This window comes from Rhodnius prolixus, unplaced genomic scaffold (assembly GCF_049639745.1).
Source record: "Rhodnius prolixus isolate KJV_2025 unplaced genomic scaffold, Rpr scaffold_4, whole genome shotgun sequence".
Classification (NCBI taxonomy): Eukaryota; Metazoa; Arthropoda; class Insecta; order Hemiptera; family Reduviidae; genus Rhodnius; species Rhodnius prolixus.
The window spans coordinates 16,059,186-16,086,780 of NW_027411614.1; the positions used below are offsets into that span (position 1 = coordinate 16,059,186).

A 27,595-nucleotide genomic window follows, 5' to 3' on the forward strand; every position below is an offset into this window, starting at 1 on the left:
ATTTTTTACGATTTAACGAATGATTAAATTGATAAAATAAGTTGAGAAGCACTTATTTTTAATTTGCTATGCAGATAGTTGGTGACAATAATATTAGTTAAAACGGATGTCAGGGGTTGTTGAGGTACTGGAGGAAAAGTTATTTAAAAACAAAAATTTATATAAATAATAATAAACTGTATTAAATAAGTATTAGTGCAACAAAGAATATCATTTTACATTTTTAATAGGAATAATAAGAACATTTTAATTTTTATATATATATTTTGAAAATATAATTTTTTGTACTTTGGATTTATTACTATTAATTAATAAAAAAACACAAGAGTCTTATTGCTGCAAAATAAAAACAAAATAAAATAACCGTTAAAATTTTTGTATAAACTCATAAAACATTTGTTAAATTTTGCTTATTTGATTTAATAAAATCCTGAGATTGTCAGATTATATTACAGTTCTTGGCGAAAAAACATAACAAATATTTTATTAGATTACTATGATTATTACTGAATGAGGTAGAAGTAATTCAAGTGCGAGAGAGCATAAAAAAACAAAAAACAAAAAAAAACACAATTGATCAAATAATATTAACAAAAAATTAAACTGAGGTAGATAATGGAATAATTGTCATTTGTGAAAAAGTCAAGTTCATTCAAAAATATTTTTTTAAAATGGTGAATGTCAAAAACCAATAAAAAAAAAAATACATCATTATTTTTACAGTGAACGAAATAGTAAAAATACATAATATTTAAAAATTAAAAACTTGAGGTAGATTTCATTTACAGATCACCTTATTATCTAGAGAAACTGTTTAATAACCCGTTTATTGTAATTATTTCAATTATCTCCTGAGGTAGACAACAAATATAAACTATAATATTTTTATATATTTATATACTAATAATTTAACAAGAAACAATGGCACGACCGGGACACCTTGGCGTAATTAAGAATTGTCTTTGTTAGTCAACCTCAGGACATTCAAAAGGTTAAAGGGAAAACAAGGTATATTTTAAGGTGGGATTATCACATAAATGTGAGTAGACAAAATTTGGTGACAATTAGCTGAACAAGTAATGTTTATGTTTCATACAGTAGATAAATTATAGCAGTTGCAAAAACGAATACGTTGGAAATTTATAAAGATTGTAGTATTTCAAATATGTATAATAAAATTTCACTGCTTCTTAAAATTTCATCAGACGTCGTTTAGTAAAAATTAATAATAATAAACTAATAAGATAGCATTATTTATAACACTTTAACCAATAAAGCCCAGATGGTATAGTACTATTGCAGTAGGTAATTATGAGGAGCGCAAAGCAGGGACTAACAATTAAAAATAGAACTTTTTATACCTACCATGAGATCATAAAAGAAATTGTACTTGTTTTTTTCTTTCTTAATTTGCTTTTCCATTAGATTCGAACAATAGCCATTGTACGCTTCATAAGATAAATTAGAACTAAATGACTTCGTTGAAAATGGAATTGTTAGGTGAAGTTATTTTAAGATTCAAAAATTAAAATGTATAGAAAAGATCTTCCAAAGTTGTATTTCTAAGAACATTCCTTTACACGATAATTAAATAAACTAAATAATTGGTAGTTGGACGTTAAGCCCCGCCAGAAAAAATAGGCGATTACTTTACTTTACTACTTTACTATTAAATAAACTAAATATTTACCTCGAAGCACATGAAGGGCTATGTTCTATTAACCAGGGAAAGGACTTAACTAGAAGCTTTAGGGAAGAAGCTGTGATTCTCAGAAAGTTTTATAAGGGTGAAATCTCTTTCTTTCCCTTTTAAACGTTGACCGCTGGGGAATGCACATTTAGAAATATTGTGATACATGGTTAATAATTTCTCTTATATTTACGACATTGAATCAATATTTTATTTTAAGACAAATATAGAACTCCATTTAAAAGAAAATAATAATATAAAATATATTTTTTATATCTCATAAATATAAAAAAAAGTGTCCGCAATAATACCTTTTAACTTTATTTCAATTTTCTTAACGGAACGGTTGGATTGAACTTAGATGTGCTACCAGATTTTAGACATTTTCTGGTTGTCTTTATTTTAGGCATTAAAAAAAATAAAAAATAGTGGATTAGCAACAAAATGAAATGTTGTTTTATTTGAATCAACAAGTTTTCTAAACCAATTGCCTTCGTAAGAAAATCCAGAGTCCTTATTTTGAGGATTACTGTGTTAGAAATCCAAAAAGATATTTGAAGATATCTAAGAAACAGGTTGGTGTATTTTAGGAAATAATATTCATTACCAATTCTGGGCTGATCAAATTACACAAGCAGTTTTTGAAAATGAAAGTGAATGAAGTTTAATCGTATAGAATGCATATTGTCTAACTTTAAGAATAAGTATTAAATAATTGAAAGAGATAAGAAAATATAAGTCAATGATTATAAAAGAAATCATATCCATTTAACAGTATATTGAAAATGTTTCTTTGAAATAAAATGTAAATCATTTACCTCTTAATTAACTGTATAAAAATATTTGTTTTATAGAATCAATAAACTATACTTTTTGATAGAAATAGAATTTAGAGCATTATAAACATTACATGAATAACTAAAATGTCACCAGTTTGCTAACAATGGGAAACATTGTTACTCAGCTTTAATTGGCTCAGGTTCTCTTTCTTCTTCACTAAAATCATCTTCCTCTTCAGCACCTGATGATTCATCTACAGTTGTTATCCTATCATCCATAGCTGCCAATCTTCTTTGTTCTTCACTGACTCTAGCAGCAACTTTTGCCGCTTGTTCAGCTGAAAGATGTAGATTTGCAGAATTTTCCGCAATGAATTGAAGGTAAGTATCAAGAATAGCCGAACCAGTAGATGGGCCTCTACTTGGATCTTTATTGTTCATCAGATGATGAGGTGGCCCAGGAGGTGGCGGTGAAGCAAGAGGATGCCTTACACCGGGTGGCATTTGTGGTGGTGTAAGCGGTCTAATATCTACTGCACAGAACCGTGCCGCTGGAGTAGAGTGGTTATTGTGTACCTAAACAAAAGATAATAAGTAAAGAATTATCTTATGGGTGCCTTGCTTATTAATGCGAGAAAATAATAATTATTTTTATAACAATTCAATATTTTAAATAAATAATTGATTGTTATGTGGTAGCGGAGAAATCAAGTTCTAAGGAGTAGACAAACAACCAAATCTCCAAAATTCAATGGTTTCAAGAATTTCAATCAATCGCATTACATGTTTTCTGAATTAACTAAATTGAATGATAAATAAATCTATTGTATTCAATGTATGAGATATATGATTTTATTTTTATTAGAAATACATTTAAATAAAAACAGCTTAGAATAACTAAATATCACAATTTCAAATCCCAAGTAATCTGTCCTTGAGAACCTGCCCTGATCCTGCATGTGGTTATGGTATACGATAGTAGCATAACTAATCTCACATGCTATTGATAATAAAATGTTTTAGCTTTTAAAAAATTATCCTGGCAAAAGTGCCAAAATATTAATTAATATTCAAAGTAATACTATTGTCAAAATTACCGTTAGATCTTCAGGATCATCTGATGATTTGAGTTCAAGGCGTATATCGGGCCTTCGAGGGGGACCCGTGGGCGATGATCGGGCCCTTAACTCAGCAGCTGATACCTGAAAACCCAAGACTTTAAATGTAACTCGTTCTTATGGGTAACTTTACTTTCGTCAGTGGCAGATATAATGCATTGCACTGAATTTAAAAATTATAAGAACAATTGAATGAAATTACTTTGACGTTAATTCTTGGATTTATTTCCTACTTTTACTTTCCTTTAAAAAGTTTAAGTTGTGAAATAAAATTGAGAATTTTTTGGATGGTACTCCTTTACACACATGTTTAATTAGAAAAAAAACACTATAATTTAATGATTGAAAATTTAACACCTCGTTAATAACACCAATTCTGATCCTAAAATGAAGAAAAAACCAAGTAAAATACTGAGTAAAAAACATTCAATAAATGTTTTGAAGTCATAGATATTTACTTGCTACTCCATTAAACAGTAGGAATAAATTATTATTTATAATTATATAAGTCATATATAAATATAGGTATGTAGCTGCGAAGAAAATTGTGTTTTCAAAAAGAGAGATTGATAAAAAAAAAAAAATTCTAACTACAGTTGATTTAATTGTTCGTCTTTATCTAGCTGATATTGAGTCTTTCATTGATTAGCACAAAAAGATATTGCTAAACGTACGCTAAAATATAAATTAGTAATTGTTTATAACAATTAGTTAACAAAGTGTTTTAGATTTTTGATACTGACCTTAACACCTGCCTTCGCTAATAGCCTTGACGCTAATTCCGGATCGAAGGGCGATGGCATTGGTAAAACAGGTAAATCCTTAGTACTGATACCACGATGTTGCCGACTCATGTGGCTATGTAGTGAATTTCTTGATTTAGCAACAGTTCCACAAAGCACACATCTATATCCAGGACAGACGGTGTGCTTATCTTCTAAATGTGTTCGCAATGTATGTGCTGACCTGTAGATTTTACCACACTTTGGGCACGGACGAGGGTCTGTTGCTCTAACGCGCATCATGTCTAATCCTCGGCGAGAAACTAGAGAATTATTTAAAGCATTTTATAAAAAATGTTAAGGCAATAAGAATTTATAAAATAAATAAAAAAAATAAATAAAAAAATGAAAATAAAAAAGGAATCTCTGATTCACAATTCCAATTCAGTATTTGAAATTTCAAACGATCATTGAAAAAAAGGATAAAATATTTAATTTACCATTAAAAACTTTTTGCTTCTCTAAATTTTATTTATTTTGCAAATTTACCCTTTTCCACTGAAAATGTTGGATCTTGTTAAGCATATAATATACATAAAATCAATAATTGATTTCTACAGAAGAACTTTCACTCTAAAGCAAAAGCAAATCACTCGACATCGTTAGAAGATAAAATTAACCATTATTTCTATTCTAGATTCGATATCCGTTTGTACATCCAATTTCCGATACGTGTGAGTAAATCTTACAGAAGAATAATTATTGACGTACGTAACGATCGCACATTAAGATTGAACAATTCAGAAATGGTCTGAATTCATGTTGGAATAATGAAGGAATACCCAATTAGTTATAGGGTTTAAAGCAAATTTATAATTCTTATTTGTATTAACTGGGATTTTCCTCAAATTAAAACAAAGAAGTGAGAGTGATTGTACCTTGAAAACAAGATGAGAGCATGTCTCCCAAAAACACGACCTGATATCAAACACATAAACTCCATCAGGTGTATGTTTCACATTAAGTTCACCAACAACACACTAACTTTTTGTTTTGTGTTGTTTTGGAATAAAGTAACTTACTTTAAAGAACTATTTTTATTTATTTATTTTTAAGTAATTCTCACCATTTGTAAATTTACTAACTGTAAAAACAATCAATAATAATAATTAATCCGAAAGGGATTAGCTCAATGATTAGCGCACTGAATTCCCTCGCGGATACCAGGTTCGAAACCAGTTGCTGACCCTTAGATTTTTTCTTTCCAGAACTAAGATATTGACGCGCCTAACATTTTTTGGCAGTTACATTGAGGTTTAAAATATCTAGTCTTCCGACATCTTTGGCGGTTTTGTTTTACAACAAGCCACAGGGAGCTCCAATTAGAATTGAAATGGACACAGTACTGTCGGATTTTCTTTAACACTTTGGGCTATCATCTTTCACTGCTAGGGCTAACCAGAATGGTGCTACCAAGTATTGCTTCAAAGCTATCCCATTCAGGACTAAACGACAGTTTAAATGTGATCCAAGTTAGCCTTGTCGTCCATCGGCCTCTCGGTTCCTCATATGACGACGACAGATATCTATTGCGTCTCTCTTCTATTGATGCTACTTTCACAATCATCAAAAAGCGATGCCGTGATTTTTTTTTTTAACATTATAATAATGTGCCGCCCTACAAAAAAGTTTTAGAACCATTGGCTTAGGAACTAATCCAGCACAAAGGACTGTAAACTACTATAGCCACTCTCTCCAAAGCATTAATCTAATCTCAATGCGGACTATTCGAACCGAAGTGAAAAATTAGAGAGTGAGAAGAGAGTTATAACACCCATTATTCCTAAATTATACAACCGTAATCTAAGAACTGGATGAGAAGAAATGCAAACATTGTAAAAACTAAAAGCAATGCAATAACACCTAGATATAAATTTTGTTTTAAAGGTGTGATATCTATCTATAACATTTTGTGAGTAATTTAACATGTGTTAATTAATATCGATTTTAAATAGTAAATTTGAGTCCCAAAGTTCGTTCAAAACAAATAGCGTACATTCTTCGACAAAGTTAAGCCAGCAAATGACTGCTACGACGGACATGAGAAATTAAATGAATAATTTGAATGGTTAAGATATTTCAAATTTAGTTTATACAATAATGGTATTCAGCTCTAATTTCTGAAATTATCACAACATTTTCCACTTTTAAATTTATCAAAGTTCATCATTAATAGAATAAATGGAAAATAAAAATTCAAGCTACATTCTCTAAATATAAAAAAAAAAAAATACTGGAAGTAATTTAATTTAGTACAGCATATAAACGATGTAAATTAGGTATACTAAAGACTAATTCAGAATATTATTAGAAGTGTTTATAATCATGGCAAAATCTGTGTCTAATTTACACTTTTCTCCATTACTAAGATTCCATTGACTCTCATATTAATTAATTTTCCTATTTTAATTCGTTTAAGTCCCACCTTTTTTGCTTTTAAAACGTCATACGTTAAAAATATTTTAGTCGTTGGTTTTTACAAATATTGCACTAATGTCGTCTTTGGTGTTTTGAATCGGAAAGAAAAAATAAATTCGATGGATAAAAAGAGGAGTCAAATTCCTTTAAAAAAACAAAAATTGAACGTTTTGAACTAATGAGGTCTAATAATTTTAAAAATGGCCACTTTAGGTGGAACGTTCACATTATGAAATAAGTGTGGAATTTATCACAAATTTTTATCAATTGCATATAAGTGTTTAGTGTCTTGTAATAAAATTTAATTTATTTAGAGTCGGATTATCAATACTATGAGATTGCCTTTAGCCTTTGTAAAGTTTGTCCAAACGCTAATCACCTCTATATTTACAGTTGGGCTTGGAACATTTGGGATGTTCCCCCAAATTAATAAAAATAATATTTCTCATTTTTCTCGGTACAAAAATCACTTATGGCCTAAATTAGACTTAGTTGCATATTATTTAATGCTTGGATCTCACATGAAGGAATTGTTTTTTGTCACACGGTGTCTGTAAAGTAAGTTCAAAAGTCTAATTTGAAGCATTCCAGTTAGGTTGAAAACAAAGATTTTTACTTTTAACCAATAATTTTGCTAATATATTGCTAGCTAACAAAGTTTAATCCAGTTTCACTAAAGGACCAAATAAGAGCTTTAAGATCAGCAATGTTTGTAATACATTTTTCATAGATGGAGTATGTTTATTACTGTAATTTGGACTTGGAATTTATATCTTAAACTACATTATTAATATCAGTAACACTATCTTGGGTATAATTTAATTTAAAGAAAGAGAAAAATTAAATTCATTGGCAATTACCTTTTATTAAGTACTAACAATATCTTTTATAATGGTTTATATTTTTATTTCTGCAACTGATAAGAATAATATTGAATAATCTATACAAAAACGATCTCTATTTCATACAATAAATATTTGGAATGTTTTCTGAATTTTTTTTTTTTTTAATTTCTTGCCATAATGTTATTAATAATTTTAATATAGGCCAGTGTTAAAGCATACTAAGCTGCACCTTTATACAGATAATATTTGTTAACAAACTGTTTAAAGGAACTGGATGGAAATTAAAATAATTTAGATTCACTCAAGCTTATAGTACTTAAGAAATGAAATTAACAAGCTTTCATTAAATTCCTGACTAGATATGTGTTACATTGCATTTTCATTCTGCATTTTAAAAAAAATAAAGAATACAAAACAAATTCCTCAGTTTACAAGAATTATAAAGTTAAGCTTCGAAACACAATCTTTTCAATACCTATCAGTCTACAAGTTTTTTTTTTTCGTTCTTAAAGTAGAAAATATTTTACATAAAATAAAAAACAATGCAGTAACTAATAATGTCAAGCCACTTCTGGTGGTGATGCAAATACGCCTTGTAAATTACAGGTAGAACTATATAATTATTTCTTATTTTGCATTATAATTATGGATGTATGCATAAATTACACAGCGTATCCATAATTTTATTTTGTAAAAGGTGTCTATTCAATCTACTACTTGCTTATATTTATAACAAAAAAAAAGTTCTTAGAATTAGTTATGTTTGTTAAACTAAATGTCACTAGTTACAATCAATTATCAAAGATAATTTAAGCTAGGCGCTTAAAATGAAGCTTGTTTTAATGAATTATATTAACAATTAACGTGTTTAACCACAATGATCAGCATTCTTAAATGAAATAGACTTCTTATATAAAATGCAACTAGCTCACTTCAAAACAAATTGCTCTTTCTAATTTGATTTATGAAACATTCAACTCTTCTGTGGATATATTTGTTTTTTTTTATGTGCATATATATTTTTACTTCAAATTTTCTTATGTCAACAAAGCAGTTTTTCAGTTAATTTTCCCTATTTACAGTAGGATTTTAGTACAAACAAAAACAGATTTTATTAATTATTTAGCATTAATTTGTTTTCTTTTAAATACTTTTTTTTGAAGTTTATAAACAATATCAATTAAACAATTGCTAAACGAATTTTTAGTTAAGTTACAGATACAAAAAACTGGTTTATTGACAGAATTTTGTATTAACTCCATGTTCAATTATTACTAAAAAATTATGAAAATATAAATCACAATTATCTGCAGTACAACAGCTGCACCAAATCATTATAATCATATTAATACTGGTAAATATACATTGTTTACAATAAATTCACTTAATAATAGTTACCAAGAGTACATTTTTTGAACTTTATTTATTTTTTTAGGCTCAAACTTATTCAGTACACTTTTTAAGAAAATACTCTAAATTTCAAACATAAGGAAGCGTTGACATTGGAGGAACTACATGTGTCCATTTAAGACTCTTCATCTTGTGCCATATGTGTGAATGTTTCTCCCTCATGTGATTTCTAACCGAGTTGGGATGTGAGAAGAGACGACCGCACGAAGGGACGGGGCACGCGGGGGAATCACGCGGATAATGTCTGTCTATGTGGCTCCGAATAGTGTGCAGATCTGGAAATGAAGAGGCGCACAATGGACAAACGTACCCCGCCACTTCGTCATCATCTGCAACCCGACATCATTACCCGTATCAGAAAAAAAAAAAAAAAAAAAAAAATACTACCACATTTGGGAATTTGTAATAAACTTCCAGAATCTATCCTGGTACGAGTATTTACTAATTACATTATATGCATTATGGAAGGAAAAAATAATGAATGCAGGAGTTGGCAATAACATTTTTTATTTTCATTGAATATTAGAGCTTTTCTTATTTTCATAAAAAATTTAGTCAAATCTAAATTTTAGAAATGGGGCAAATTTTTGGACCTTTAATCATAATTTAAAAATATTAATTTCATTATAATAGGAATGATAAAAATTTATCCATATTTAAGCTGTTTAAATTATAAATCACTAAAAAGTGAAACTATAACAAAACTTCTAATTACTCGTAACCAAAAAAGTTCCTGGAAGTTATCTTGTATCACAATCATATATCTTATATTTAAAATATATATATGGTTAAAAATCTATTTTAGGATTTTCCTTTATAAAACTTAATGTAATTTAAAATTTGTTACTGCTTTTTTTCTCTTTTTTTTTTTTGAGAAGGGTTGTTAGCAGAAGCGCAACCCATGTAGCGTGCTTGTTTGGCAGTACTAGAGAAATTTACTCAACATTCTTCATATTTGTTATTTTTAGGAAAGTGGTCATTATTAATTTTCATTTGATTTTCCAATTTTATACATAATTTTCATCGGTTCTTCAAAGCTTCAGAAGTCTTTGTTATAATCTATCAAAGATTTATTTGAAGTCTCTTAAAAAATGCAGAACCCTCAATAATGTAAGTTTGATAGACTGCAGTATGGACCAATAGTTTTAATTACCGATGAAGATAAGTATAAATGAAATATTTGCATTAGCACTAATTATTAACTAATAATTTTTCAGAGAATAACTAATACAAAAAATATACACTTCGAAAAGTCGAAAGTCGAAAAGTTAATAAGACATACCAAATTTAACAAATTTAATGTAATGCTCTTACGATTCATTTATATGTATAATTTATATACATACTTAGATACGCGTTTTGGGAATAGCAAAAAAGTACTTATTTTATCCTGAAACATGTTAATACTCTCGAACATAAATGGGTTTCGTCTATTCGTTACTTTGCAATTAAAAAAAGAAATGATAAAAGTGAAACACCTGATTGAGAGAAAAAAAATTAGTTGTCTCTAAAAGAATCTTTCGAGACTTTCAGCTTTCACTTAGTTTCTACTTGCCACACTCAAAGTAAAAAGTATAGTAAAACAAATACATACTTTTAATTATTTTAAAAGTGCCAACCGTCTTAATTCTAAAGCTGGCGAATGGAAGGCAATCTGTCTTTACCTCACACTAAATAATAATGTTACTTAAAACAAAAAAACTACCAACAAAAAAAATATAATTATTTTCTCACAACGAGCCCTTTATTTTGATTAAGCACTTTTGTCTAAAATTAAAAAATTCCAAAAGCTGATATTGAAGAAAGTTCACCTGAAAAATCAGCTAAGCAGCCAAATATAATACTAGAATTTACTCGAAGTATTTTTTGAAATGTATACCTAAATATATTATGATATATCTATAATTCATATGAATATATTTTATATTCATAAAAGGGGGAAAAATGTATAGAAATAAATAGGAATTTCAGACTAAATGGCTATTTCTGCTCTGCACTGAACTGAAACCACAAAAGTAACTCCAGATTAGGTCTTTTGTCTATGACCAGAAAAGTCTTATTATTATAATATATTTTTTTTTTGGAATCATTAGAACCCTTCATCAAGAGCTTTTATTTATACAATATCATTTTATACTTGCGAGGATTAGAGAGCTTTATACCTAACAAACATGCTAACTGAAGTCAGTAACATGTAACGCTATCAAATCCTAAAAAAAAAAATTACAATTGCTAGAGCACCAAATAGCAATCGAAACATGTGGCAAATATTTTTTTATTTACTTCCACTGGCCATTGCCGAAAAAAGAACTAACTCCTCATAATTTTAATGACTGATAATTTATTAAACTGGTGCTTAAATGATGAAATTTTCAAATCATAACTAACTCAATTATAGGAACCTACCGGATAATAACAACAATAATAAAACAGCAGTTATTTCACAAAATTGGGGCGCTTAACACTCAGAGTCTTTTGAAATACATTTTATCGATGTAAGTGCTTATAAGAAGCACAATACGATTCATCGAAAACAATAATGTTAAATAATTTCTTGTAGGAATCAAACATTTAAATTATAAAAAGAAATTAAGTTAAGCTACTTTTTTTAAAAGAGTTACTTACAAATAAGTTTTAAAAAAGTACCCTTTTTTTCCCCTTGATACCTTTAGCTCAGTATCTGGGCAAAAATTTATTATTCTAATATAAATAATGAATGATAATATTTTTTAGAACAGTGCCATAACATACATTCTACAAAAGAAAAAAAAGTAAGTTGTTTCTTTACCTGACTAAACTATCGAGGGCCTTTTTCAAAAAGACTAAATAATGGTATATTTATTTTGGCAGAAAAGTATTTTCATTCACTCTTAATCAGAAAAATTAATGATAGGAAAAATCATTCTTCTTTAATATAATCGAAACTTATCGCCGGTCACTAACCGATTTTGATGTTAATCTTATTACTCCGGTATATTACGACATAAACAATATTTTATTCAAAATGAAACATATTACAATCTTTTTTCCCACATCTGTTCGGTATTAGAAGGAGAAGAATTGGAGACAAATTGAGTGGCTTAACATTGAAAATAATATTGGAGGTACCAAAACCTTTAAAATGGAAGACTTGTTAGGAAAAGCATAACAAGCAAATCATGAAACCTCGCATTACTGATGAATCTGATGATGACAGAAAAATACTGTCCAGTATTGTGGAGAGGAACATGGTTGTCGATTCAAACTAGTATAAACTTAATCAGTAGAATATTGCAAGATAATTCTGAGTCCAAGATGAGTTCATCCTCTATTTTAGTACAAATCGACACGTAATTATTTCCGAAAATTCTAATCATTGGCACACTAAACGCTATTCAGGATTTTCTTTTGCTTTGCAGTATGATTTTGGTGGAGGATGTCTATATTACTAATATTTTTTACTACCAAAGAACTGGGAAAAGAGATATCTCGTCAAAATTGTCTTCTATTGGAAGAACTGATTTTAACCGGAAAATTAGTGCCATTAGATTTAAAAAAATCAAATTCAGGGCCCATTTAAAGATCTAAAAAAAACATGAAAATCTGAAATGTAAATATGATTCTGATTGTTAAAGCTATAATTGTTCTGAACTGTTTTAAACCACGCAAATTTTTAAGAGAAATGATTCCTATAGAATCAGTGAAAATAATATTCTGGTCTTAATATTAATCTAAAAGTCAACATTTTGCAGCTTTATTAATGTAAATTTATAAATTTTTTTTCTTTAACAAAAATTAAAAAATAAAGTATGTTTCTAGCTTAACTTTTGAGCATAGTTTAATTTACACAGAATTAATATCTTTACGTATGATGCAAACATGATATTTCTATGCTTTGTACTACAAAAAAAGTTTTATTTTTGGTTTAGAAAAAGCCTTAGCTAATTTAGAAGGAATGGACAGCCATTGTTTGAAAAACCGATTACAATATTAAGCAGTAACAAATTTTAATTTGATTTTTGAAGAACAGACCAACTATGATAAACTATCTTAAACAAATTATAATTTGTAATTAAATGAAATAAATAACACTTTTTCTTTGGCAAACATATCAAAGGATAAAATATGATTCACTGCTATATTTTTTATTTTATTTTTTGATTACACACAGCGCAAGAGTTCAATATTATTTCATTTTTAAAAATAAAAAAATATGTACACATTTAATTTTTAAAAATAGAGTTCAAATGTTACAAGACTAGAAAAAGCAGTGATCTTACAGGTGGTATCAAAAGTTTTTTTTTAAACTCAAAATTTCTTGAAACCTAAAAATAACCAATTTGAGATTCCACTTATCAGCTGTCTTTAATTGTGTTCAAGGTACATTAAATTAGATTTGCAAAAGACAGACACTTGAAAAATATTCAGTCCGCTTTGTAAACTTGTCTCTGCCTGATGCCGTGAACCTGTAGTTGATGATTGATGAAATAATGTTTTGTCTTACATTTTTTCTGGCAGATGTGGCAGATATACCATTGTTTTGTAGGTGAATGCACATTGATGATATGCTGCTTCAAATTAGACAAGGAACTGTAGACTCTGGTACAATGTGGACAGACCGGCTGTTTATTACCTACACAAAAACCGTTCCCCACAAAAACACTTTTTTTTTTTGTTTTGTTTTCGTTTGATTTTTTTTTTTGTGTGTGTGTTGTGTGATTCCTTAAAAGAGGATAAATCTTTGTCGATGTCGGATTCCATGAGTTTGCAGCAGGTGGTTGTACAGATACTGTCTGGTTTTGAACGTCTTGCCGCAGATATGGCAGGGCTGCCAGTTGGGTGTAGAGTTGTGAATGTTGATGATATGCTGTCGTAGATTACCAGGAGTTGAATAGACGCGACCGCATTCGCCGCATGGCACACCACCAAATCTCTTCCAATCATCGCCATTTCCTGCGGGGGTGCACGCATTATTTCACCATTCCAGATGGCGACCATATTTAATTTATAAAGAAGAAGAAGAAGAAGAAGAAGAAGAAGAAGAAGAAAAAAATATACATATACGAAAAAGAGGTACTTCTTGCTTTGGCACATTTATAATTTTTATTTTGCTTTACCAAGTATCTGTGATTAGAGTAATGTGGGGGCCAAGATGTACGGCAATATTGGTAAACATGGAGGTAAACTATCAATCTTACTTGGAAGTTAGCTTATCGAATAAAAAAAGAATTGAAAGAATGGCCTTGAATGCAATTGTTACTGAGTCTAAAGGATGTCTAGTTGAAGTTACACATAATGCTAGTAATTTAACAAACTAGAAAAGATTTTGCCCCAAAAATTTAATTATCCTATAATCTTGGATCACAAAACAAGTTTGAGGTTATAGTTATAAGCAATAAGATCTATTTTAAACGTTCTCAATTTATGATTTTATCTTCTAATTAACTTAAAACAATGTCTTTGCTATTGACTAATTGATATTCTTTAAAAATAATTAAAGAGAATCGATCCGTTTGCTTTTTGAGAACAGATTGAATAAGATGCTTGCAGATTAAAGTATTTAGACGAAAAAATAACCAAGTAGACATGTTGTATCAATTTTACATAGTTAAAAATTTGTTTTTACAGAAGACAAAACAATTATTTCAACTTTGTTTAAATAGAAGCTCAGATAATCACAGTGATTGCTAAATGAGAATAAACAAGAGAGACAGAGAATGCTAAAATTAAATTGGCCGCCACCAGAAATTGTGGTCTATTGCAATAGATCCGAAATTTAAGGAGATAGAATGTCCAAATTTTATCTATGGCCTAAGAAAGTGTATATATTTTTACAGTAACTATTTTCTAGGAAGCACGAGATAAAAGATGGCTAACTGTAGGATATCTAAGTAATAATAATGTTTATAACAACTATATTTGAATATTATACTAATAATAGTTACAATAATTGCTGAATTCCACACAAAAATTATTTATAAAAAATTACAGTTTTTCAAGAAAGAATTTGTAAACATATTTTTATTCAAATATTATGCTTCATAACTTGAATAATTATGGCAGATGCAAGCATATTTCCAGACTAGAACAATTATAATTTAAGCATATATATATATTTTTTTTTCTGTACTAGCTTGTACAAGGCACAGTTTTGTTTTAACTCTATTAATGGAATCCATTCATTCGAGTTCTTTCTACTTTCTTCGATTTAAGAGCATTCTAAATCCTCTAATTCATTGGAAATCATCTGGATGTGCACTCCCGCAAGTTCCATTGTTTATTTCGTTTAGCGGGCTAGATTGCAGAAGAATTTGAATGGTGATTATTATTACTATTACTATATCCACCACCACTGTTGCCGGACACAACGGTTGCATTTATTGGATACGACTTTCGCTGGCGAATACCATGTGTAGCTAGCAGATGAACCTGAAGGTACTGGCGTGTCTTGAATGATTTGCCGCAGACATGGCAAGACTCCCAACGGCCGGGTGAGGAATGCACATTGGCTATGTGCTGTTTCAGATTGCTGTTGTTTGAGTAGACTTTTCCACACTCTGGACAGACAGGCTTTGGGGGCAAACCTGCAAAAGCCCCCACCCCCAACCCCAATAGACCGTTTTACTTAAAGACGCCACTCTCATTCAACCTAGTTTATTACTTTAAACAATTTTAAATTAGATCAGGGAACAACAATTTCGAGATTTTTGTCCCCTAAAATAACGCGGCAATAACACTTAAAACTAATATATTAATAGTATAATTAAGTATATATATATTTGCCCACGTAATAAATTTTTACCCATTTAAAATATGACATTCAATAAATAATTGATTATGTACTTACCGAAGCTATTGTCCGCACCGCCGCCATGCATGCCTGAAGGCCCGGGAAGCAGTCCAGGTAGCCCTAATTTAGAAATAAATTAATTATAATAACTTTTCTATCCAACTTATTACTAAAAAATGCATAATAATAACAGTAACAAATTTCTTAATTTGCTATTTAAGTTAAATTAATAGTCACTGTTTCTAAATGAAATGTGTCACGAAAACCCTTAAACTAGAAAATCTAGTACCCAATGATTAAGGACCCACTTTAAGGTCCGAACACCTCTCAAATAAATATCTTTCCTAGAGAAAAATTGGACCCGCTTGCTAGGTTACTTGTAACAGAAAACGCTTCTCGCTTCTTTGTCATAACCTATAAAATATTTGTTTATAAGTAAGTTAATAAATGGATTGGTTAGTCAAAGAATCTGAACCAAGTATTGCAGCTTCTCTAGAGAGTAATTTTAACATTACTACCATATGGATCACTAGTTACATACTTTAATGGGCCCATGGATTTTGTCCTTGGATCTTTATAACCTCGTAAACTGAAGTAAGAATATAAATAATTAAAAATGAAATCAGGAAACTAGCGGTAATGGTTAAGGACTAACTGTGGATGTTCTAAAAAATATTTTTAGAAAGGGATCAGTAGGCACATATTTCACTAGTTTATGGTCCTACATGATATATAACTTGATCAATCCACAAAAAGAATTTAAAAAGAGCTCAGGAACTCAGGAAAAAAAGAGCTTAGGGTTGCGTCTTAATACACAAATGTGGTTGTAGCCTTCAATGTGTAGAAAAAAGGATTTGAAATAATAAATTTTGGGGCCAAAATAGATTTAGAAGGCAAGTATATAGTGAAAGGAACTCATGGATCTTTTAAGTGCTCTTACTTTGTTTGAGAATCCTAGAAGTTCACATCAAACTTGGTTTGAGTGAAAAATTGTAATGACTCACAGATTTGTTGGAACCCAATTGGTCATTTACCTCATATTACAAACGTTAGATTAGTTACTACTATAAGTTCATCAGTAAATTAAACAAAATAATGCGTGTTGACTTTTTCATAACAACATCTTAATTTTTAAATGTACAAGTTAATCAACAAATCCATCTATAGTCTCTCTAAAGCAGGATTTTACCTTATGAACAGTAATATGGGGTAAACATTAAGAAGTATTCTGCTAAATATTAATTCTAAATTCTTAACTTTCTATTGAGATATGTTTCTATTTCCATGCAACAGGTTCTGCTGTTCTGGCCAATTTCATATTTAATCTCACTAGCTGAATCCTTGCAACTTATTTTCATATCATGAATGTACCCTTTCATATTGTGTATCATAAAGAAAATGGTAAAACCTTGTAAGAACCTTGTAATAAGGTGATTTCATTTACAAGCCAAAAGTGTAGATTTTCACTCAAGATAGGTTTAATAAATAAATCACTATATACAATGTAGAAAATAATCAGATGCAACCGTATCTAACTTAAATTAAGCTCGGGCGAAAACGAAAAATTTCCGGCGAAAAACGCTGCGTACTAAGGTAAGATATCAATTCATTCTATGACCCAAAGATTGTCCCATAATTTTGATAATTGCTCACCGAAAAACTGTTCGTTGACCTATACTATATTATTTTAAGGTACATCAAAATTATAAAAAACCATTTTCCTAGTATAACTTTAAAAACATTTACCTTATCAAAATGTTACATATTTTGTAAAACTTAATAATCTGATTAAAATATGTAAATACCTTGTAGACCAAGAAGTGCTGCTTGAAAATTAGACTGCCTAGTTGGATCCATAACAGATGAATTAGTATGATGATCTGGAGGACCAAGGTAATCTGGTGGTTCCGTTTTAGGTTGGGTTAAATCAGAGATGGAATGCGGTCCATTCCCCGAAATGGATAGCCCTCTCTCTGATAAGGCAGTGTCTGAAGAATTACTTTCTTCGCCAGTAGACTGAGCATGTACAGATGAATCAGAATTCGCTTTCAACTGAAAATAATAAAATTTTGTGTGAGTACAAATTATGTATTTCATTTTACATTACTTTTTTTTTTATTCTTAAAATTTGAAAACTTTTAAGGATAACTGAAAAGTGGCAAATATTTGAATATTTTGAGACTTTTATTATAACTTTAGGTCTTTTAGTTTAATAATCTTCAAAAATTATGAATGTTTTACAAATAATACTTAAAGTTGCTTCATTTATAACTTTCGAAAAGTTCAAATATTAAAAAGAAATTATTTTTGTACATTTTATGAGAAATATCCAACATTTTAATGCCTGAATAACGCTGGTTGAACCACTTAATAAAAATTCATTACTGGAAAAATTAATTACATATTAACAAGACACATTCATAGACACCCAAGGAGGAGGTGGCCGGTGGGTCACTTGCCCCATGACTTTTAAAACTTTAGAATTTCACAAAAGTATATTTTTAATAAGTAAATTTTAAAAAGAATCCAGGAAAAACAGGGTTGACTGGTCTGTTTAATTAAGAAACGATAAAATTAAACATTTTTGAATAACAATAACAAATTAATTTAATAAATATTTGATTGATGTTTTCTTACTAAAAAAGTTTAAAAAACCAATGTAAAAAAGTCTATCTCCATTAAATTTAGGGCATCAGTCCTTTGCTGTGCTTTGATCTTAGGGGCAGTTAGTTGTAAAGTTTCTTAAGGGAACCTTAACAAACAAATTCATTCCTTTATTATTACTATTATTTTTGTTTCAGTTGTTTTGAAATTTTTATTTCGCCTTCTTCTGTGACAAATCTAGCAGTTAAGTTAAGTTTTAGTTAAATTCGTCGAATCAGTGATTTATTGGGATCGTCCTTCTTAGACATTGCCGGCCCTTAGTGAATTCATATCTCCAAATAACAGTCTAATCTACAGGGTGAACCAGTAAGTATTGTCCATAGTACTGTAACTACAGAAAGTTTTAGTTCGAATTCGATTCTGATGACACGGTTAGAAAGACAGATAAATTTTCTAAAAATTGATACCATTTCGAAGCATAAGTTATTCTCCAAACAGCCTCAATCTTCCTCCGGATGCTGGAAAAATAATAGTAATCGTAATTTTTAAGAAAACTCATTCGGCCCTTACGTGATCATTATCAGACCTAGGTGCTGGCACTTTTTACAAAAGTTTCCTTGTTTAATGGGCTTTCAAACGGTATATCATTTTCCAGGATTCCTTTCATCTTCGTATGAGAAATTACGTTTGTATTACCAGAAAACGTGTTCACGAGCACTCAACAGTGTTATGGTACGATAGAAAATTTTGAAACCAAGGTAACAGATAAGTGAAGTTTATTTGTAAGGCACCTAGTGTAAATACCTAATTCAGATACAACGATTATCTGTTAGAGGGTTCAAAGGGTGGTTAAGGCTTATTTACATTATTTTCTTTTTCAACAGTGTATTGTATGTGAAATAGTAATTTGGAGTAAATACAAACTATATGATTTTTTTTTTTTATAAAAATAGCACTTGTTTAAAATATTTCCTAACATTTTCTCAAATATTTCAGAATTTAGATTTTTTTTTTTAGTGCAATTTGTAACTTTTGACTTCCTAATTTAAGGACAGTCTACATTAAAATTGACTACTGGTCCATCTAGAAGAGTTTTCAATGAATTAAACAACTTGATAACTAACACTGTGAGTGCTCGTGAACACGTTCTCTTGTAAAACAAACGTAATTTCTCATACGAAGATAAAAGGAATCCTGGAAAATGATATACCGTTTGAAGGCCCATTAAACAAGGAAACTTATATAAAAAGTGCCAGCACCTAGGTCTGATAATGATCACGTAGGGGCTGAATGAATTTTCTTGAAAATTTCGATTACTATTATTTTTCCAGCATCCGGAGGAAGATTGAGGCTGTTTGGAGAATAACTTATGCTTCGAAATGGTATCAATTTTTAGAAAATTTATCTGTCTTTCTAACCGTGTCATCAGAATCGAATTCGAACTAAAACTTTCTGAGTAATAACATTTTTATTGGAAAAAAGTAATGATTTTAGAAAAAAACTTTAAAGTGACGTCACTCAAGAACAGAGGAAAATATGATGTTGGCCAATACGTCATTGAACTCCACTTTAGATGTAATGTGTAGTTACAGTACTATGGACAACACTTACTGGTTCACCCTGTAGATTAGACTGTTATTTGGAGATATGAATTCATTAAGGGCCGGCAATGTCTAAGAAGGACGATCCCAATAAATCACTGATTCGACGAATTTAACTAAAACTTAACTTAACTGCAAGATTTGTCACAGAAGAAGGCGAAATAAAAATTTCAAAACAACTGAAACAAAAATAATAGTAATAATAAAGGAATGAATTTGTTTGTTAAGGTTCCCTTAAGAAACTTTACAACTAACTGCCCCTAAGATCAAAGCACAGCAAAGGACTGATGCCCTAAATTTAATGGAGACAGACTTTTTTACATTGGTTTTTTAAACTTTTTTAGTAAGAAAACATCAATCAAATATTATTAAATTAATTTGTTATTGTTATTCAAAAATGTTTAATTTTATCGTTTCTTAATTAAACAGACCAGTCAATTCTGTTTTTCCTGGATTCTTTTTTAAAATTTACTTATTAAAAATATACTTTTGTGAAATTCTAAAGTTTTAAAAGTATACATGAAAGAAAATATGTATGGGTTGACTGAATGTTTTTCGTCCAGTGCACTATCAGCAGAAGTCTTTAGAAAAACATCCTCTACTTAAAGTAAGTAAATTTTGGTTTCGACATAATTCAGGAATTTAAATTGCAAAATGATTTATTTTTATTTTTGTTAGTCTTTTTTTAAATATTTTAACAAACATACGTGGTGATTATTGGAAGAAATACTGTTATGAGAAGATTCCAGAGCCTGTGACAGCAGAGATTCCCTCATTTCAAGTTGTCCAGCACCACTGTTCTGATGGTTGTTCGTATTACCTTTAATGAGAAGTGGTATTAGAAATTTGCAATAAACAAACATTAAGACAAATAAATTATGGACTATACATACAATTGTCTAAAAAATACATCTGAAAAGTTTACCATAGTCAAGGATTAGAAGTAATCAAGTAGGAATCAATAAAAGAAGTCAAAAATTTAATTTTGTTTTCTTAATCTTTATAGGGTACATGGTAACATTGGAATTTTCAGATAGGAGAAGGCATTCAATAGTGATGATACTTAATTTCACAGCTGATGTCTTAGTGATGACTTAGTCACTAGGTCAAAAGCTCGGAAAAATAAAAAATAAAAAATAATGGGGAAAAAAATAAGCAAGAGTTTTACGTAATACTTAGCTTAACAAGAAGATGAACTTCTAATTTTGTTGAGAATATGTACTCAAACGAAATTTGCTTTAGCTGTGTTCTAGCAGTTTGTAATTCTAGACCAACTTACAAGGGTAATTTCAATACAATATTGGTTTTCCAAGGAATTTTTTACAAAGCATTTCAAGCAAATATCAGCTATATAATGCTAACTGAACTAATCCTATTCTGAATGAACAAATTTATGGGGTTCCATTGTCATTACTGTTGATGTTGAATTGACATCTATCGAAAAAGTTGCTGATTTTTTAGTGCTTTATTAGTTTTTGTAAAATTCCTATTATTTACATTTTAACAAACACTTGTTCGGTAAATTACAAGTTTAGAAAGCTTTTTTTATTAACCTAATTAAAATAAAAATTGGATTGTTGATTCTTAAGATTTTTCAATCATTTAAAATGTTCTGATTATTTTGTGATTGCTTAAATACGAACCAATTATTGAGATTAAAACAAAATTGAGTTATTAATTCCCTTATTAAAAGAACTTATTTATTTTAAAAATATTTTAAATTGAGCAATATAGAATGAAGAAAATATATGAGTATTCAGGTGCCTGCAATGAATATTCTTAGGAATATGATTGCTGAATAATCGTAGTGACATCGTACGATGCTTACAGTCTGAAGTCGATATTCGTTAATCAGGCGAAGAATCAGGTTTTTATTTTAGCATTTTTTGTTGCTTACAAAAAAAGATGCAAGTTTTCTTTTTAAGGATATGATTGTTTATCACCTTAAGGTAATTAGCCATTTTTAACTTCTTCAAACGAAGAAGCATATCATACATTTGATCATATATTATGTGTAATTTTATTTTACTGTTTCTTTAAGATGACATTTGTGCATTCGCGGCAAACAAGTGTATAATTTAGCAAATTCTTGTTAAACAAAAGTTAATTTTTGTAAACTTAGTATTTATTATACATTATGCGGCCTGCAATTAGAGAGCATGCTATTAGTTAAACTGCAGTTATTCTACTGATAACGTTATTCCTTTGAAAAATATTAGCAATAAATATTAACTCCTTTTATTTCAATAAGTTCACTATCTGCGATGTTTGCAGAAAGCAAAGACCAGAGTGGTATTTCAACATTAATGCAGGAGTTGTTTTATCATTTACGATAAAAATAATAATGTAATTGGTTAGCCAATTTGGAGGTTGCACAGTTTTAGATATTTCGACGATTAAATGAATTTGGTTTTAAAGAATGTCTGGAACCAGGAAATTAACAGCTTAGTTTTATATTGCTATAAACAAGCCTGGAACTACAATTTTCAGACTTATAAATTATAACTATTAAAAATCATTATTTCTATTTACATTTTCTACTTTCTGTTTTTGTTATTAGTGATACATTTTGCTTATTTCTGCAGTGAGATGTTTCTTCTTCTACAATCTTTAATTGTGTTATTGTTTTGTTTATATTCTTCTTCTTTAAACTGCTGCATCCTTGGAAGGCCAAAAGACCAAGAATATCCCCACCGTTACATAATTCATCTATTGTAAACAATTTCAGTAATAAAGACTATTGTCTTCTTTATTATTTTTGGTTTTAATATTAATAATAACAATATTACCTTGGCATCTGAGCATTGCTGTCGATTGTAATTTGGGATTTAATCATTTAATAAATAGTTATAAAAAAAGAAGAGAAAATGAAAGAAAGCAACCCACCAGAAGAGGCTGGTGAAGGTGAGAATCTATTAGGTAAAGCTGAAGATCCAAGGTCTGAACTCCGACTTCTTTTGATTGGCGGCGAGCCGATTCCACTTGCATCTCCTGCACTAGCTCCCGTTGCACCAGCACCTTGCGCCCCAGCTAAACCCAAAGATCCCGCAGGCGAACCTCCTCTAGTATTTTCATTGCTATTGTTGCTATTTAAATTATTGTTGTTATTGTTATTCATCCACGCAACAGCATTTGGGTGTCCGCTCTGCAAAGAAAATAAAATCAACCTTTATTAATAATGAGTACTCATTTTTTAAAGCGTTATTTTATTATTATATGCGAAAAATTGATAACTTTTTTTTTTGTAAAGTTTGATTAATAAATATTGTATAACCTTAAAGCCTTACAAATATTAAAAGACTAAGATGGCAGCGTACAGACCGATTTATACCAATCCTATACTTTCAAGCGATAACTAGAACTTAATATGCTCAAGTCCGCGACTTAGTTACTAGCCGGAGTTCGCAGTACATCATTCAAATAGGGTATGTAATAACGCCATCGGAACAAACCTGAACTGTATTTTAGTAAATGCGATCCTAGATAAAACAAGACGATACTCTGGTGTAAGGATGATAACTGGTTTGAGTGAATAGAAATTAAAACTATATTAGGTGAGGTAAACTATAGAGAATACTACATTATACTTATATTTATAATAAAAAATACAAAACGATCTGAAAGAGTGGTGAATGAAGACTGACTGAAATGAATGATGATGACAAGGTAAAAGTAGCAAGATGGTAGCGAACAGAGAAAAGTTTCGGTTGTAGTTTCAAGCGAAAGATCTGCTTAAATGTCCTACGATGAATGCCCATTTTTCTGAATTCCTCTAGCTTCAGCCTCCTTATTAGCTAGTCCCACCACAGCTCATTTGAAAATGGTTTGATATGGTTGAGCTATGTATCTAAGTTTTGGCTAGTGGTAGAAAATCCACTTGTTTATAGCAAGGATAGAAAATGTTCTTACACTGTTAAGTATTGCGCAATTCTGTTGTTAAAACCACCAAGCGATTAATATATATCGCTTATTTGATATAAGAATGAACGAACGAATACCAAGAGAAAAACCTAGAAGGCCTTGGCAGGAAGGACTGCGGCTACTCTCGCGAATTGGGAAGAGTGACTTGGAGAAGAAGTATGCTGGCATTATACAGAAAGGTTCGATTCCAGGTTGTGCAGACTATGGAAACGCTGGAGAGGGTTTTACTGGAATGCAAGCGATTTCCATTGTGACAATGATTCTAGCGATATGTGGCAATCATAAAATGTGAGATAATTGCAGACATGAGCTAAATAAAGAATCCATCACTTCAAAAATGTTTACAGCGCTTATTATTTCAAGACTTCATTACCCAACTACAGAACGAAATCTGTAAATATATTACTCAGCGTTTCTTTCCCAAAAGTCGTTTACATTGTGATGAAACTAAGTACATTTTATAAATGTATATACATATTATAACAGAAGTTGATGAATTAACTGTTATATAGTTAATTTATTATTATTAAAAACTAGCACGACTTATACTATCATTATAAAAATGTTCAAACATCAGTCAAAATTAAAACATTCTGTCCTAATAAAAGTAATGTAGTTTATTCACTAAAAATGATGAATATCAATTATTTAGAAGAAAAAAAAAATTAATTATATACATTTGAAGTGTGCTGTTTATTTCACTGCAATTATTAAACTATATCCGGTCAAAGCTATAGATCATTACTTTTAAGCGATTGTGAGTTTATACAGAATCCTGCGCTGTTTTATAGTTTTGTTGACAGCTTTTTACACAGAAAATAATAAATTAATATCGATAAAATTTCTATCTTACTACATATAGGTAATTTGCTAGAAACGAAATTTAATTTTTAAGTGCTGCAGATGTGGCTTAAGGTTTTAACAGACAATTTCAATAAAAATGTTAGGTTAAAACCTCTACAATTAGTATTTCGAGTTTAGATAAACTCGGATTCTGCCGATTTTCGAGAAAATTCTTCAAAAATTATATTCTTTTCTATAGAATGGTAATCACGGTTAATTGATTTTTCCTCAAACGAAGAGGAAAAGATTCTAGAAAATCTGTAATAATACTCATCCTGCATATACAAAGAGATAGTAAATTATTTTGAAATAGAGCTACAGGAGAGTCGATTGTTAAGAAAAACTGAAACACTCTTTTACTAAAGTGGTTGGTCCTTACTTTTCGAAGCGAAAGATCGATCAGACAAAGCTGTGATCCTATAATAAGATTTTAAACATCCCTCTTCAAGTTACCTGAAAATTAAGGATTGTGTGGGTTACTGACTGGACAATCGTGGTTACTCATGGCTTACTGATAGCTCCAAGACGTCTTCTGGCTCGGAAATCGGAATCCTTGGGGGTGAAGCCAGACATACATTTTCAAAATTTCTATTGGATTACTGAATTACTTTCAGTTTTTCAAGCTTTCAGTTTTTTCATTAAGATCTGTACTAAAGAGTATAACGGGGCCTTTAAGATATGGATATTCTCATTTTCTCAAGCAGCCTAGGCTACTCTAATGGCGCCAGCAGCTTGATAAACAACCTCATCCCAGATATACGGAGTCGCTAGGGTTCTAGGGTTGTCCCTTAAATAGGTGCCTAGTCAGATTGGCATCAAAGGTAGCTGCTGATCAGCAGATGAAGATTGGAGCATCTACTTTATTCGTTTGTCCAGGACCCGGCTTCAGCCATTCTCAAGGACTATTAAGCAATAGCTTCGGAGGTCGCAGGGCACGATAAATCCTGGAATCCTATTCAGGAATCTAACACGGTAAAAGACTTATGTAAAATGAGAACCCTGAAACTAGAAAAGGATTCAGATTCTTCTGGTTACCAACCACGGTAGGTTCAGAAAACACCTCCACAGAGTGGAACTATTTAACCCGGTACCTCTGTATATGCTCAGTCAGTTTGCAAGAGCAAAACGGCTTTTCATATTCTATTCGATTGTGTCGCTATCGCGAGGTAGTGGTCTGGGATATTAGGTGCTCTCTGCGGCCAGAGATCATTCCGCAACAAAGACTTGTGGGGAAGATTCTGGACCAATTCTGAAGCGAAAATAGTATCAAAGAATTGAGCTTATGTTATTATTTTATTTTTTAATTCAGTTCTATTTCGAAAATTGGAGCAAATGTAGAATTTTAATTAAAAGAAGAGAAAGTAAAATTTGCTGATATTTAAATTTACTGAAATGAAGAAGCTTTCGCCAAACATTTCGAACAGATTTCTGATGAAATTTATTGCCTAATTACTTTTGTCAGTAAATGAAGAGATTGAAATAGAATAATTATTTAATTATGAAGGTACTGATAATATAGATAGATCTTTAATAAGAGCGGATAATTTGGATATCTGATAGATAAAAACATGGAAATAGAAGCTTATAGACGAAGCATATAATCGCTCTTAATTTGCCATTTATAAAATGCAGTTTCCCAGCTAATTATATCTCTTTCCAACCATAGTACATCTTTAGACAACAAATTTTAAGCTGGTTGAACTTCTTTTTTCTAATCAAGAATTTCTTTTTAGTCAACAAAAAAGTAAACGTCAGACATAGAAAGAACCATTTAATTTGTCAAAAAAACTGCTTCTTATACTTTACTGGTTCCTCCAGTTGTACGTTATGTTGACGATAAATGGTGAATTCCGTCTAGTAGCATTTGTGTGATGGAATTGTGTTAATGTTCGCTGTCAAATAATAAAATATTGTTAGCATGGAAATCTAATGTGAAATCTCACCCGATTCCCTATACAGGCCAATAAAATAATTACAATTTAAATGGCGAATATTCTCCAACCGTTACTAAAGATTAGTGTAATATAATTGCATATTTCGCAGGATTAGAATGACCAGGAGAAACGGTACAGCATTACGCGTCAACACATGAAAGAATTCAGAAATTACTTAAACAAAATTAAAAAAAATTTTCCTAGAAAAATGTTCAAAAATAAAGTTATAGGCAGGTAGTTGGGTAAGTAAATATTAGAACAAGATGTGAAGTTCTCGGCCTTGCTCAGAGATGGCGTTGCTATTTGCTGAAATTATGTTTTTTATTTTTTGGGTAAAAGTGATGGAATAACGTTCCTCAATGGCCAACTTTGATGTTTTTCTTTTTGCAACTTTATAAAACCTACATTGTGTTAGTCATAAATTGGTGGCAATTCATCAAAAGATGCGAGTTCCTTCACTTCTGACTGTGAAGGAACGTGACCACTGAAACCACAGATGTTCTACATCTCATGAAGATATTTCTTTTTGTGAATGTTTGTCATCTACTTGTAGATCTATACATCTATAGTTTTTATTTTCATTTCTGTTTTAAGAAGATTAAATTGGAAGGATAGGACCAGCCTTAACTGAAATTTTTTTAGGTACATGCTTGCCTCGAAGAGCATGCGCATCACGAACGTTTTAAGAACAACCAAGAACAGTTTACATCAAACCATCATTTTGCTCTGCTTCATGGAACTAGAGGTTCGTTTAGTAAAAAGAAACTGATGCGTGTAAAGTAGCAGGTGATGAATGCCATTTTTCGGTGCATAAATTATACCAAAAACTTTATTCGACTCATATTACTTGAACTTCTATAAAATCCAGTGAAATTATTAAG

General features: G+C 30.2%; 1 protein-coding gene across 1 annotated transcript in view; it reads right to left on the reverse strand.

The window, feature by feature from the left end:
• Positions 1-2,311: 2,311 nt before the first annotated feature.
• Positions 2,312-27,595, reverse strand: part of ab (BTB/POZ-zinc finger protein abrupt) — a 42,438-nt gene continuing 17,154 nt past the window's right edge. Inside the window, exons 3-9 of the mRNA XM_074132033.1 lie at positions 22,903-23,161; positions 20,724-20,836; positions 17,617-17,863; positions 15,869-15,931; positions 4,331-4,632; positions 3,567-3,671; positions 2,312-3,045 (exon numbers count right to left, since the gene is read on the reverse strand). Coding sequence (XP_073988134.1) covers positions 2,647-3,045; positions 3,567-3,671; positions 4,331-4,632; positions 15,869-15,931; positions 17,617-17,863; positions 20,724-20,836; positions 22,903-23,161 — 1,488 coding nt within the window. The 3' untranslated portion in view covers positions 2,312-2,646. The remainder of the gene's footprint in view (positions 3,046-3,566; positions 3,672-4,330; positions 4,633-15,868; positions 15,932-17,616; positions 17,864-20,723; positions 20,837-22,902; positions 23,162-27,595) is intronic.